The 15,889-nt window shown below is 39.6% G+C and overlaps 1 protein-coding gene and 1 long non-coding RNA gene across 3 annotated transcripts in view; one reads left to right on the top strand and one right to left on the bottom strand.

Moving 5' to 3' along the window:
- Nucleotides 1-3,266: 3,266 nt before the first annotated feature.
- On the top strand, nt 3,267-4,089 carry LOC310995395. The gene is made up of 2 exons (XR_014595828.1): nt 3,267-3,476; nt 3,636-4,089. It is a non-coding gene; the product is annotated as an uncharacterized lncRNA (long non-coding RNA).
- A 209-nt stretch (nt 4,090-4,298) lies between these two features.
- Nucleotides 4,299-15,889, bottom strand: part of LOC310996130 (uncharacterized protein) — a 36,688-nt gene continuing 25,097 nt past the window's right edge. For both annotated transcript variants that reach the window (XM_083985468.1, XM_083985469.1), the window contains exons 30-32: nt 5,074-5,220; nt 4,790-4,960; nt 4,299-4,588 (exon numbers count right to left, since the gene is read on the bottom strand). In XM_083985468.1, the coding sequence (XP_083841594.1) occupies nt 4,478-4,588; nt 4,790-4,960; nt 5,074-5,220 (429 nt within the window). In that variant the 3' untranslated portion in view covers nt 4,299-4,477. The remainder of the gene's footprint in view (nt 4,589-4,789; nt 4,961-5,073; nt 5,221-15,889) is intronic.

Raw genomic sequence — 15,889 nt, 5'->3', positions numbered from 1 at the left:
AACAATAAAATACAATTTAAAAATGAGAGAAAAAAAATCCAAATTCTTCGACATATTTAAACTTAAAAAAAAGAAAGAAAAAGCAACGGAATAGTTACTTTCCCTGGTAACTAGTTACTATTATAGTGAAGTAGTGGAGTTACTAACTCAGTTACTTTTTGGGAGAAGTAATTAGTAACTATAACTAATTACTTTTTAAAAGTAACGTTCCCAACACTGCCAATAAACATACTCTTTGTTTTGACAACATTAAACCTTGATTTTCTCTACTTTCAGTTCCTTCCAGGGAGCCAACTCTGCTCTCCAGCCATGTGCTCTCCTAACAAAGACTGTTGGAGTAATTAGAACTATACTTGACCTTTAAAAAACATCCCTAAAGTTACATTTTGTGGCGTGTGGTGGAAATGACTGAGACCCCAAGGGACAGGTGTTCTTTTTATCAAAAAATACATAAAACACTAATATATCTTACAACACATGATACATTTCATTAAAATAGGGATTTATGTACCACTTGTCTATAAAGTTACTCTTAGATCACAATTTAATTCAACATTAAGAGGGATTGAATGTCACAAATCTGAGCCAGGGACAATGGGAATATAGTTAAAACAATACATATAAACCTATGATTTATATAGTAAAATTAATAAGTTATCTATAATTATTTTTTTCAAAGTTCCTCTTGATGTCATGTTAGTGTGCCAAAAATAAAAAACAGGAAATGTGTTTCAGTTTTTGTTATATCTGCCAGGGACACAGATTTGCCCGTAGTTGAAGAATGACCCATATATAGCTATATACTGTAGGCCTATATTGAATGAGTATCGAGCATCGTGGAAATCCACTGGTATTGGTATTGACTACTGAAATTCTGGTATCGTGACAAGCCTACTTGCATGTGTAACAGAGGTGCACTCACTCATCCATAAAGGACATGCTAACCAGACTGCCAAGCGCTCATTGAGCTCTTGGCAAAACGGTTTGCATCGTCGTCAGGAGACCAGGATACGAACCCCACCTGGGACAGTCCGTACAGAGAAACACAACACAGAGGGCCAGATTGACATCGGCTATACAAGTGAAATGACTGCTACAGTAACATTATGACATTATGACATCATAATCATTACACATTTTTATTTGTATCTGATATACAGGAGCAATGACTTCATCACCTACTTAGAATTAAACCTGCACTGCCATAACTATGCATGATTCACAGAGCATGAAAATCAACATAATCATCAGAGGCCAGCTGGCTCAGGGAACTGGACAGTTCACTTTACTGCATGTCATCCCCCCTCTCTCTCAACTGTACCGTCAAATAATGGCCAAAAAATATATACTTGAAAAAAAAACCTTGCCCTGCCCTCACCACCTGCAGTACAGAAGCACCACCTAGAGCACTTGAACATTTACATGTACAAATAATACATCAAATTTATCAACAAAACTCATCCTACATAATAAAAATATTCTATAACTGAAACAAACTAACTTAAAAGCGGCTCCTACACCATGTGTTACAGGAAATGTAACAGACAGGAAAAACAGTCTTTAACCGGGAATTAGGCTCTCTGAGTCATTGGAGAGGTTTTTATGGAAGCCTAAGAGGTACTATATTCATGTTGCAAATGTAGTTCAACAGTGTGAGTGTTATGAGTAAATATGTTAGTCTGAAATGATCATACAATGTGTGTATTTGTGTGGTCTTATCTGTCATAAACGAGACTACGGTTTATGGGGTGCGTTTGTATTGCGGACTTGCAGTGCCACCGAGACGAGAGCTTTGACACCGGGTCAGAGGATCTGATAATGCAGGTTTGGTTTCAGCCACAGAAAGCGGGACATTTCTCATTGGTTATAAGTGGAGTCAAGCAGCAAAAGAAAATGAGAAGGAGTTGCTGTTCTAACTGCACAAACCGGCAAAAGGATGGATGGAAATTGTATAATATCCTGATTGCTAAGTATGTCTGCTGCTGGAATAATTCTTCTGTTGTTGCAATTCCTATCTTGATCAATAGATGGTGGTATTCTGCTCATTATCCATAGTCAACCTTAAGACTTTGAAGTTTTTGTAGAGCAGCCCCATGCTGAAAATGCACTAGATAGGCCTACTGGGGATGCACCCGAACCTGAATATGTTATTCCGAAGGACACAAATAATGCTTTGATCCAGAATAGTTTTTCTGTCCAAAGTTTCTCATTATTTGGGAGCTGTTTTCTAAAGAAAAAGAAACATCTGGATATGTGTTTTGAGCATGATTTTGAGCCAACTATAAGAGATTAAAACAGCGCTGCGTTTAGCTCATTTGGTAGAGCTACCGCCCCATGTTGAGGCTACAGTCCTGACTGCAGGCGGCCCCGGTTTGAATCCCGCAGCAGAAAGCCCTTTCCTGCATGTCATTCAGCCTCTCTGCCTCCCCATTTCCTGTCTATCTCTCGACTGTGCTATCGTTAAAAAAAAGGCAATTTAAAAAAAAAAAGAGAGATTAAAACAAAAGTCAACAAAAAAACATCCATGTACGAGACACTGCCACAGTTTGGTTTTGGTGAAGAGAGCCCCCAGGCTCATGGCTGAAGTACACTTGTGATGTGAAGCGTGTGTCGTGCTGCCCGCAGCAGACCCGATGCATTAATTCTTGGTCTGAACCTGGTCAAAAAAAATAGAAGACACAAGTCATATTTTTGGACTGAAAGCGTCTCGAACTGACGCGCCCGGCCGGTGGGACCGCAGCAGCTCGCGCCCACCGGCCATGTGAGCGGTGAATACATTTTTTTGAGTGTTGATCCATTCAGTCCAATTACGTTTGGAAAGTCTAGAAGAGCTACATGATTAAATTATTTTATTCCTGTTTTATTCCTGCAAGCTAGCTCGGCGGAAGTCTCACTTCTGGTTTCTTTCCGAATACAAATAACAAATCCAAACTTATTTTTTAAAAGCCTGTATCCGAACTCGAATACAAATAGTGCACTCACTGGCTGTGCACCCCTACTAGATACTATATTAGATAGATATTAGATACACATGTGGTGAATTGTAATGCTGTTGTGGAACTGCATAACCATTTAAATATAGTTCCCTATTGGCCTCCATAGGTTTTGGCTCCATTTTGGAATTCTTCCAAATGCACCTCCCCCATCCATCACAGCCCAGCTCACAAGCAACGCCCCAAAAGAGAAAGACTCTTTTTCTCCCCCCACTAGTTTCTCACATAGTTGTCTTATACAACACCTTAAACCACACCCACATTTGCCCGGGATAAAAGTGTTCGCCACAACCCCCAACAACCATTGGACCCAGACACTGTGCCACAAAACATAATTCATTCACTTATTTGGAGTAAAACAGAGCCACTATGGAAGGAGGTCAAGTCCATTCTGCTGTACCATCCTATCTTGGATGGTCCATCTTCAACACTTTGTGTTGCTGTTTGCCTCTTGGAATTGCTGCCATTGTCTTCTCTACCAAGGTGAGTAACTTTCCCTGAACATAAAACGTTTTTTTAAATGTCATTTTTCTTATAATCAAAATGATAGAAAACATGTCTAGTTTTTCAAAAGAGTTTAACAGTTGATCTGTATTTGAAAACTAATTTTGATCTTTTTTGAATTCATTTATTTCTTTTAAGGCACAAAGTGCAAATTCCATGGGAGATTCTGCCAGAGCTGTGGAAGCATCAAAGACAGCTAAGACATTAAATGTCGTTGGGCTTGTCATTGGAATAATTTTGATCATCATTTTCATTGCTGTCAAAGCCACCTTGGGGTAGTGAACAGCAGGAATGAAGGGCTCCAGTTTTTTTCCATCAGAAGCAAGAGCATCTCTGCAAAACTTTGTTGCCAAGGGCCGCCCCTCCATCACACGTAAGAAGAAACAGATGTCCCAATGTGTGCATACAGACGGACACACAGATTGTGCACATACATTGGACTGTGTACTTTCAATCAGCCCCCCACAGGAAGACCCTTGGACTGCCATCTTAATCTCTTGGAGTATAAACATTTAAAACATTTTGTATGAAGAAAAACCTAAGTGATTGTTTCCTTGCAAAAAATAAATAAATAAAAGTATTTGTAACAACACCATTTGCTTTTGTGATCAGTAATTACAAAGTCTCTCTCTCTCTCTCTCTCTCTCTCTCTCTATCTATCTCTCTCTCTATATATATATAGTATTTTGTTCTCACAAATACATTTACTTATTATTTTATGTAAATAATAGGAATCACCTAAATGTTGAGCAGAGCTAAACACTTAATATGGTGATAAATGAGTTTAGGGGTAAACGCTTTCCTTGTAATGTTGAAATCATGTAATCATTTACTTGGAGGGTCAGGGTTTGATACAATACATTTCTATACTTTCTCCTTTTTATTGCTTTTCCTCCATTTGCATGGCTCCCTCTGAACTCCTTGATTATTAAGAAAAGGGCAGGATTTTGTCCAAGATGGCAGAGCGTCTGTATGCATGTTTATCCAATCTGGTCTCCGCCTTTCTCTGTAGAGTTCTTCTCTCTCAAAAGTCTTTCAAGATGTGAGAAAATAGATGTTTCCTTATGCTTCATCTGGAGTTCTTCAACTTCCTGCGCCACAATCAAAAACAGATGCACAACAAGGAACACGCAATGAATCTCTGGTTGCACCGTGCACCATAGTTATGTTGCAACGCATAAAATAATGAACAAAAAGGCTTTTATCAGAACAACCTGGAAGAAAAAGTTAGAGCAGACATTGATGTGAAGCACATTAAATGACCATAATTAGTGGAAATATTGTGTTCTTACATCTACAGACAGAAATCCTCTGCTTGGTTTGTGAAGTCTGTAAAGCAAGGACATGGCACAAGAGTCTGACAGTGTCTCATGTGAGTCTCCTGCAGACAAATTGGTTTCCTGTTCAGATGGAGGCATACTGAGCCTAGTCTGAAACAGCTCCCCGAGGCATGCCTGCAGTACCTGAAATATAAAATCAGGTAAAAGTCAATTAATCAAACCCATGTTTAGCCATATTTGATGCACAAGAAGTTCATAATTATTTACTTTTGATTATTTTGACTGCCAGTCTGTACCTTGAAGAAAAGTCTCTGGAAGGCAGGGCTGGAGTCAGTGCTCATGTCTTTGATTTTGACATGGGACAGACAGTGGAGCAGCAGCAGAGAGAAGCCTCCAACCGAGTGCAGCCTCTGGCGACGGACAAAGAGCATCTCCTCAGCCTCCTGTCAACAGAGCGGTCATTCACATACTGGGGAGTTATTGTGAGTAACAAACTGAAGTCCATTGATAAAAAAAAAAAAAAGTGTCTGTAGCGACACATTGTATTACATGTGCAATGCAGTGATGTTAGGTCTTGCTATTTGTAAAAGGTTTAGGCATAAAATCTAGATTTAGGATTGATTGGAACATGCAAAAGAAGAACTGTTACAAATGGCTGCTATCTGGGCAATAAAAAAAAGTGGCCAGTGGAAGCAGAAGTTGTAAATTCTGTAAATGAATAGTAAAATGAGTATAAATGTATATTAATCAACATATGAACAAGGAACCAGTTGCATTTCAGTTTAACTGATTTCTACTGGCTTCACAAATGTGGATTCACTCTAAACTCTGGAGGAAACTAGAAGTGCAAAATCCTATCCCAGAAACAAGCTTTGTATCTCTGAGATTATGCAGGAAATCTCAAGGCTATGGAAAGGCTTGCTATCTACCACTGTGAGGGGTCTGTAAGTCTGAATGTTCTACCCCGAGGGGAGTGAGTAGGAGGAATCTTCCGTGTCAACAGGGCTGAAAAGGATGTTCAATAAAGCCTTTCATTGTCGAGGCTGGCCACTAAATTGCCCCATGAGTGTTAACGAGGGCTCCAAAAGGAAATAAACAGCAAATAGTATCCGTTTTCTATTATAATTATCAATATTCTTGTGATTTGTTTCATTATTTCCTGCTTTACCTTTGTGCTTTTTATTTTTCATCATCTTCCATATACCATGTCAGTAATTAGTAACAATAGCAGTGAATCAAATTAAGAATAAGATACACAATGAAAATGTTTCTGTAAAAAAACAAAAACCTATACAGCAAAATAGAGCTACAGTGTATTTTAAGTTCTGTTGGGTAATTAACTTTGTAATCAGGGGCGCCGCTAGGGATTTTGGGCCCCATGAAAATAATCTTTACAGGGCCCCCAACACAGCGGCAACATTTTTTGATGCTATTTTACATACAATCATGCATTTTAATGGTATTTTTGACTATCATTATCATATTTGTGAAAGAAGAACAACATGACAGTTGACATGTATAGAATTCATTTTGATTAATTTATTTGCTGCAACACTGATTCTTAAATAGGAAATAAACAATGATCAGTAAAATCTGCTGGCCAGAAACCAGGGTCACCAGCAGTCAGATTATCTTCTTCCCTTTCAAATACCTCAACATCAGCTTGTTTTTCTTCCTGCCTCTCTGTTTTTCTTCCTGCCTCTCTGTTGTCTTCCTGACTCTTTCTGTACACTAATTCAGTCCATCCTCCTCTGAATTACTTTCAACATCTTCGTCCTCACTCTCTGTCGCCTGTGTTTCTGCGCTCTCACTTTGATCTGTACCCTCTTCCATCTCTTCCTCCACATTCCTCCCTGACAAACCAGAAGAGGGTCCTGGACCTGGCTCTGTAGAGTGTACATGACATACATTACATACAATTATATAGTATTTCCTATAATATAACTAATAGCATAGTCACCAACATGTGAACTTCTCAGATTGGACTGAGAGCAGTCACCCCAGTCTGCTGCACACACCACAGATTTTCTCCTCTGTTCTTACATGCACGTGTTCTATTTAATTTTTTAGAAGGGCTTATGCTTTTTGAACCATTAAAATTGTTCAAAATGATTTTTATTTCATTCATTTTAATTAATCTTTCCCATAACAGATTCAGCTTTGTATTGTTTAGAGACTGTAGTAAAATGTATTATTATTATTATTATTATTATTATTATTATTATTATTATTATTATTATTATTATTATTATTATTATTTCAACACACACAGCTGCTAACCTCCTTTCTCATGTGGGGGCACTGGGGCTGGTTCTGGGGCAGGGGAAGTTGTGGGCTGACAGACAGCGCTGCACTTGACTGTTCAGAATGAGGCATCATTTTGACAGAGGGGAGGTCAACTAATTGAATAAGAACAGCTTGATAAATGTTTGACTGGATTGATTATTTAACTAAAATAACAGTGAAATGTAAAAATCCAGAGTTTTCTTGAGCTAACATGCTCAGCACACAACAACTAACAAACCCACCTTTTTTTTGGGAATACTGGGTGACATATTGTCGACCCTTCAACTCCTTCTCTCTTAATTTCTTTTCTTTTCGTTTTTGGCTGCCTGATTTTTGAGGCATAGGCCTACTGCCGTCTCTGCCTCCTTGCAGCTGTGGCGCTGTGACAAAGCGCCGGTACGCTACCTGCAGCTGATCCAGGCGGACTGAACCATTTTACAGAAATAGAGGGGGGAAAGGGGGGGCCCTGCAGGCGTTGATGTTTCCAAAACAAATAAAGTTATTGTTACCAGGACATTGAAAATAAAATATTTGTGATTATATGTTAGTTAATAACTTAGCGTCATATTATTTTTTATGTATTAACATTTCATCACCATTATACCTCCATCATGGGCCCCTAGAATCCGTCTCCTTTACCCCCCTTTTCGGCGCCCCTGTTTGTAATGTATGTATTTTATAAGATGATACAGCTTTTACCGTACGCAAAACCTACTAATTTGTTAAGTAACTTAAAAAAAACAAAAAAAGACTGCACAGTAAAACAGTAGTGCACATAATAGACACTACACAAATAATCAGAAATTGTTTAGGGCAGTACAGTGAGACTGTGGTTAGCACTGCTTTCTGTCAGTAAGAAAGTTCTGGGTTTGAATCCCAGGCCCAGGGCCTTACATGGAGTTTTCTTGTTCTCGCTGTTTCTGTCTGGGTTTTCTCATGATTCTCAAGCTTCCTCTCACAGTTCATAGACATGCACAATAGGTGGATTACAGACTCTAAAATTGCCCATATAGGCGTGAATGTGAGTGTGTGTTGTTTGTAGGGCCCTAGTTTCGTGGCGTTTTCGTGGAGGTGCAGCACTACCGTAACTTTCTCAAGTGCCATTATTGACATTTCATTCAACTATGAACAGTCAAAGTTATTCTGTACCTTTACCATTGTTATTATGTATGTGTACCTCTCTGTGTGAGCCAGAATACAAAAGGGATGAAACTCCTCATAGTACAGTACCTACACGGTCACAAAGGCAGTAGGGATATCTTGGGTGATCAGACGTCCCAAACAATGTAGGGATGGTCCCAAAATCCTGTCCCAATTGTGCCCAAAAATTACACTAGAGCAGAGTCTGGAGTAGTTATTGCATGATAAAACAAATCAAATGATTGTCATTCATTGTTGACATGGAGGCTGATGTTCTGGGACATGTGTGTGTTTCACCCATTCTCATCTTGTCTCCACGGCTCTGTCCTTAGATATCCCTATCTTAAAGATAGAGCCGGGCAGACCTCAGTGTGGGAGTGACAAGTCCCAGGATGACAACCTTAATAGTCCAGTGACAATGCCCCCCAAAAATTGAGAAAACCTAACAATGTTTTTCCTCATCTCCAAGGTCTCCCATATATGAAATGGATTCTTAGGTTAAAATATTTTACCGCAAACATTGTTAAATTGATACATATTGTCATACACCCCAAACTTAAAAAAGAACAAAAATACAGCCTGGCCGTATGGGAGTTAAGACATATAAACTCATGTAGATTAATAACACAAGCTCTGACAGCTTTGAAACTTGACATAATTGTGGCCAGGAAATTCCTTTACCTATTAGAAAAAACTGGATGTGAATATCTTGATGTGTGTAACATATAGAGACCTATAAACACTTGCCTTAAATAAGCGGACATACAAAAAAAGAATATCTATGCAGAATATTCTCATTTACTTTGTAGTTGCTCGGCCAGGGATTGTCATAGAAACACATATGATGGCTTGTTTGAAAGATGTTGTGCTGAATCCAGTGATACCAAATATGTGGATATAGCATGCATAGTCAGCATAATACATCACCAAATGTATGAGGCGTCCCAAATGAAAGAAAGTGAAACATTAACATAATCAAGTCTCCACAGCCCATTAACAGTGGTGACAAGAATGTTGACCAGTTCAATCTTACTGCAACCTAAGCAAGTAACTTTGGGTAAGTGCTACTCTTTTTTTATAATACATTAAAGCAGAAGTAAGCAATATATTTGTGTTAATATAAGTCTTAAATAGTTATATCTTCCGACAGCAATCACTTACATAGAGTGTTTGGACCGAAACACGGGTCTGTCAGTCACTCTGCTCTGCTCTGAGCCGAGGAGAAAACTTTTCTCGTATCCTACAGTTTTTATTCAATGAGGAGAGAGAACGGCATGCAGGGCTGTGTGTGCAGCCAAGGGATGCGCGTGAATGTGGTGACGTAGCGACGAGGACTGTTATGGTGCGTTCAAGGCAGCCCGTAACTCGTGTTTTTCCGACCTGTGAAGTCGTACCAGTTCGATCTGGTACGAGTTCACGGGTCGGAAGTTACGAGTGGCCGTTATAGTGACTTTCACAGGTAAAACAGGTCGGAAAAACACGAGTGGGTTGCCTGGAACGCTACAAAGTCGTAAGTTGTGACTTGAAGCTGTAATTTACGGTTTCAAAAGCCTGCCTGGAACGCAGCATTAGCCAAAACGACCGGATCGCTTACTTCTGCTGTAAATAATAGCATATTTCATGATGACACCTTATATAGTTCATATGGAAACAAATATCCAGTAGAATCAGTTTAAATTGAAATAGAACACCTCAAAAATAGGCCCACTTGAATTTATTTTTAGTCAAGTCATTACTGCATAATGGAAAATAATTCTGATGTTGACCCTAAGTTTTGTAAGAGCCACCCATTGCCATTTGCCATGAAGTCAAGAGTGGATGCTGAATTAGATCGACTCGAGAAGGCTGGTACGGTGAGTGGGCTGCGCCAGTGGTGCCTGTAGTGAAAAGAGACAACATAATTTGGCTGTGCCGATTATAAATTAACAGTAAATCAGGCTGCTACCACAGAGACCTATCCCTTGCCCCGAATTGAGGAGCTGATGGCGGGACTGTGTTTTCAAAGATCGATCTTGCCTCACCATATAAGGTAAAGGTAAAGGTACTTTATTGGTCACATATACAGCTAGTACAGTGAAATTCTTTCTCTGCATTTAACCCATCCCTGAGGAGCAGCGCCCGGGGACCAACTCCAGATTATGAGCCAGTGCCTTTGGTCAGGGGCGCTGACTGGAGGATTAACCTAGCCGACATGTTTTTAGTGTTCGGGGAAACCGGAGCACCCGGAGGAAACCCATGCAGACACGGGGAGAACATGCAAACTCCACACAGAAAGGACCTGGGCGGCCGGGGATTCGAACCCAGGACCTTCTTGCTGTGAGGCAACAGTGCTAACCACTGTGCCACCGTGCCGCCCAGTAGGTTCTTCTAGAGGATGAGACAAAGAAAGCACTGACCATCAATACACATAGAGGGTTATTTGTGTACAATAGACTGGCTTTTGGTGTTGGTTCAGCACCTTCCATTTTCCAAAGGATTATGGAAAATCTAATGAAAGATCTGGATGTTGTTGTCTATTGGGATGATTTGTTAGTTACAGGAAAAACTGAACAAGATCATCTGGAAAAGCTGCAAAAGGTGCTACAGAGACTCCAAGAGAGAGGCTTGAGAGTCAAGAAAACCAAATACGAGTTTGGTCAATGCAGATTGAATACTTAGGACATGTTTTGAACAGCCAGAGCATTCATCCATCTTCAGACAAGATAAAAGCAATCAAGGACGCACCAGCACCATCCTGTGTGAAAGAACTGAGAGCATTTTTGGGGTTTAGTGAATTAATATGACGATTTATGAATAACCAAAGCACTGTACTAGCTCCACTCCATAGGCTGTTAAAGTATGACGGGGCATGGGTGTGGAAGAAACCAGAGCAGGCTTTTGAGGAGTGCAAGAAGTTGCTAACAAGTGACAAGATTTTCCTGCACTATGATTCTAACCTACCCCTCACTCTGGCTTGTGACTCCTCAGCTTATGGTATAGGAGCGGTCAATCAGCATGAGATGCCAACAGGAGAAGCCCGTCCCATTGCTTATGCGTCACGGACGCTATCCCCTGCTGAGAACAAATATTCTCAGATTGAAATAGAAGGACTGGCATTGATTTTTGGAGTCAAAAAGTTCCATCAATATTTATGGGGAAGGAAATTCAAGCTTGTCACAGATATGCTTCTGCTGACTCTTTTGAAAAGTTGTGTTGAAAGAGTTGCATTCTGGTCATCAAGGAGTTGTGAAAAGCTCTGGTACGCAAATATGTATGGTGGCCTAAGATTGACAGGGATGTAGAGCAGGTCTGCAAAGCCTGTGAATCTTGCCAGATGGAACAACGGATGCCCCGGCAGGTGCCTTTACATCCTTGGGAGTTTCCAGGCCAGAGCTGGAAAATATTACACATGGACTTTGCAGGCCCCTTCTTACTGTAGGTCACACCTTCATGATTGTTGTAGATGCCTACTCCAAGTGGCTAGAAGTATTCAGAATGCCCAGCACCTCATCACAAGACTAAGGAGACTGTTTGCAGCATACGGTCATCCGGAGCATGTTGTAACTGACAACGGAACGCAGTTCACGTCTGCAGAGTTCAAGAACTTCATGCATCAGAATGGAATTCTGCACTCTACAAGCGCCCCAGGCCATCCTGCTTCTAATGGTCTCACAGAGCGATATGTGCAGACATTTAAGAGTGGAATCAAGAAGCTTTCTCACACTACACTCGACATTGAGGACAAGATCTCTGCGTTTCCGATGCAGTATTGCTGTACCCCAAACTGCACCACTGGTCAGTCGCCTGCAGACTTGTTCCTAAACAGACATATGCAAACTCGCCTAGACGTGATGCATTCTGACACTGTAGTCACAGTTCGCAGAAAGAAGTACGCAGAAGTTCTATCATGACCAGCGGGCAGTGAGCAGATCTTTCTCTTTGGCCGACCCTGTCTATTTGCAAAATATGGCAGGGGGGAGAGAGAAGTGGATTCCTGGAGTGAAGTGGAGTCATGGTGTAACAAAAGTGTACTTTCATTTAAAAAGGGGGGTGATGTGATGTATCAGATTTTGAGTTTTGTATTCTGTGACCGTTGTGCCGTTGTTATCAGTGTACCAAGGAATGCTGGGATATGTATGTGAAGTTCCAGTTTTGCACGAGCTGAGTAAAGGTGCCATGTGCAGTACGAGTCACTGCGTCCTGTGCGTTATTTAGGGAAATACACAACACTAACACTATTATTTTCCATTATGCAGTAATGACTTGACCAAAAATAAATTCAAGTGGGTGTATATATTTAAGGTGTTCTATTTCAATTTAAACTGATTCTACTGGATATTTGTTTCCATATGAACTATATAAGGTGTCATCATGAAATATGCTATTATTTAATGTATTATAAAAAAAGAGTAGCACTTACCCAAAGTTACTTGCTTAGGTTGCAGTAAGATTGAACTGGTCAACATTCTTGTCACCACTGTTAATGGGCTGTGGAGACTTGATATGTTAATGTTTCACTTTCTTTCATTTGGGACACCTCATACATTTGGTGATGTATTATGCTGACTATGCATGCTATATTCACATATTAGGTATCACTGGATTCAGCACAACTCCATCTTTCAAACAAGCCATCATATGTGTTTCTATGACAATCCCTGGCCGAGCAACTACAAAGTAAATGAGAATATTCTGCATAGATATTCTTTTTTTGTATGTCCGCTTATTTAAGGCAAGTGTTTATAGGTCTCTATATGTTACACACATCAAGATATTCACATCCAGTTTTTTCTAATAGGTCAAGGAACTTCCTGGCCACAATTATGTCAAGTTTCAAAGCTGTCAGAGCTTGTGTTATTAATCTACATGAGTTTATATGTCTTAACTCCCATACGGCCAGCCTGTATTTTTGTTCTTTTTTAAGTTTGGGGTGTATGACAATATGTATCAATTTAACAATGTTTGCAGTAAAATATTTTAACCTAAGAATCCATTTCATATATGGGAGACCTTGGAGATGAGGAAAAACATTGTTAGGTTTTGTTCTACCTCCGGTAGGGGTATCTCAAAAACTAAAGCCCTTTTTGACAGTTTGTCACTAGCCTATAAGTGAACCAGCACTATTTCACAACCTTCAAAGAGCTGTTTCAAATTTGGACATATTCTTTGGGGAGCACTGTGTTTTATTACAACCATCTTGCCCTAGACACACACTCACAACAGCATTGTATTTTGATTAATGTAAATACCTATGTATCTGATCTATCTGACTGATAAAAAATTCACATCACAGATTTTGTTGTGGGTAATGTTGTTCTCTTGAAGCTGCCATGTATCTGACAGACAGCTGACATAGTTTACAACTAGTCTGATAGTCATCGTCACTGATACTGTGTTGAGCCAAGTGTTTACCCGGTGTTAGTACTGGCTTTTCAGTCTTCCAGATCGGTTCAGGATCCTGCTCTTACAGATGACGTCACACTATACGACAAGCATGATTGGTTGTAGTTTGAAAAAAAAGAAGGGTTTGTACAGATTAACAATGTTCAATAAAGTTTGAAAAAAAGGAGAGAAATGCATAAGAAACATAAGAAATGCCTGTCTGATCTGCTCGTGGTTGGAGAGCGTTTCACACATTTAGGGTATTGCATATTGCAGAGCCGGCCCAAGCCTCCATGGGGCCCTAAGCAAAATTAGATTTTGGGCCCCTCTATTTCCAAAAATATTGATTGTTGATCATTCACACACCTACTATAAACTCATTGCGGCTCTCTCTCTCTTCTCTGCTCTCTGGACTGGCTGCCTGGCTGTTCTTTTGGGCTCATAAGGTAGAACCACCACCACTGCATGTGTTGACAGAGACATGATGTTTTTATTTGTTTAATTTGTGGTTGAGACACATCCTGTTGAGAACTTACTGGTAGATGTTTCCATAGACAACGGTTTTCACAGGTTTGCTTCTATCATGCAGCTAAACCACATCCTCTTTAAGTAAAAGTGAAAAAGTTCACATCAAAGTGATACGTGACTTATACACAGCTCAATGTCTAAGCTACATGAACAATGACAATGTAGTCAACCACCAACCAACTAGAATTCACAACACAGCCGCTCTACTGAAATAGCCTACACCAATCTACAGATCTCTCAAATGTGACCACAGCCAACCCTATATGACCTTTTGTATCAAATTTGATACATGGGTTTTTGAGACCTCTATATCCTCACTGTGATTTTTTCCCCCTTGAAAAACCTAATGTATACAATCAGATACATGTAATGGTCAGATAATCCACCAGGGTGAAGTAATTAATACACCAGGGGGTCTTCACTTGGGACATCCAAAATGGCCACCGTCAATCAGTGACCCACATGTGTTTTATCGTGGATATTTTTGGCTATTTTGAAAACATTATGGTAAGAAAAACTTCTTTTTTTTTACTGAAACTTGAATAGGAACAGTTACTGCATTGATGTAATGTAAAATCATTTAATATTTAATAACTTATTTTATAGTAAAATCGTGTTGAAAATGTGTGTATCAAATTTGATACAGCAGGTTTAAAAGGTAATTTTTTTGGCAAATCTGTCAATAGTCATTTTATTGCATTTCATACATTATGCATTCCATAAAGCAACATACAGTCTTCTTATTATTTAAAGTTACTGTCCCAGGTGGCTATAGCCTATTTAAGATTTTTTCATCAAATTGCACAACTAAACACCCACCCCCTCTGTCCAAGACCATTGCTAAGTAAAACAAACCGTTGCTAGCCGCTCTGATAAGAGTAGCACACAGCTATGCATGATATTTACCTTATGTTTCATTTTTACCTTCATTAAACAGCTTGGGACTAATTGTAACTTGCCTTGCACACTGCTGCTGAGGGCCGGGCCTGCATGATCAGAGCCTCAGAGCCAGTGGTTCCGAGACTCTGATCATGCAGGCTTGGTTTTCAGCAGCAGTGTGCAAGGCAGAGAGCCTCCACTCTCCCTGTAACAAGTTACAAGTCACTTATCTTACATCACAATTATTCCCAAGCTATTATTATTATTATAAAATTATTTAGCAACGGTCTTGGACAGAGGGGTGGGTGTTTATCAGGTGTCCAATTCAGGAAAATCAGTCAATCAATGAATAAATGCAGCCTTGGATGGTAACTTTAAACTAATTTAAGGTTTAAATGACATGATTAGGTATATTTATAGTAGAAATGTATAACCTCAGAGGTCAAAGGTCAAAGGTCTCTTTATTGTCATACAACACATGTTAAAAACATGGGATGAAGAAATTGCGATGCCCTGGTCCCGTGTCAGCCCACTAAGATAAATAAAAATAAATAAGTACAATAAATAAAAACTGTAATTAAAAAAAAACAACCTATATTGTATTTTCAGTCTGCTGTATCATGATTGAATATTGGGTTAATGTTATAAATAAGTAAAAGCGTGATGAAAATTAATTTTGTACGTTTACTTAAAGCAGAATTAAGTGATATATTGTGTTAATATAAGTCTTAAATAGTTATATCTTCCGACAGCAATCACTTACATAGAGTGTTTGGTCTGAAACACGGGTCTGTCAGTCACTCTGCTCTGCTCTGAGCCGAGGAGAAAACATTTATCGTATCCTACAGTTTTTATCCAATGAGGAGAGAGAACGGCATGCAGGGCTGTGTGTGCAGCCAAGGAACGCCGTGAATGTGG

This window comes from Trachurus trachurus, assembly GCF_905171665.1.
Source record: "Trachurus trachurus genome assembly, chromosome: 13".
NCBI classification, from domain to species: Eukaryota; Metazoa; Chordata; class Actinopteri; order Carangiformes; family Carangidae; genus Trachurus; species Trachurus trachurus.
The sequence above is the reverse complement of the archived record's forward strand: the minus strand, read 5'-3'. Positions and strand labels throughout refer to the sequence as shown.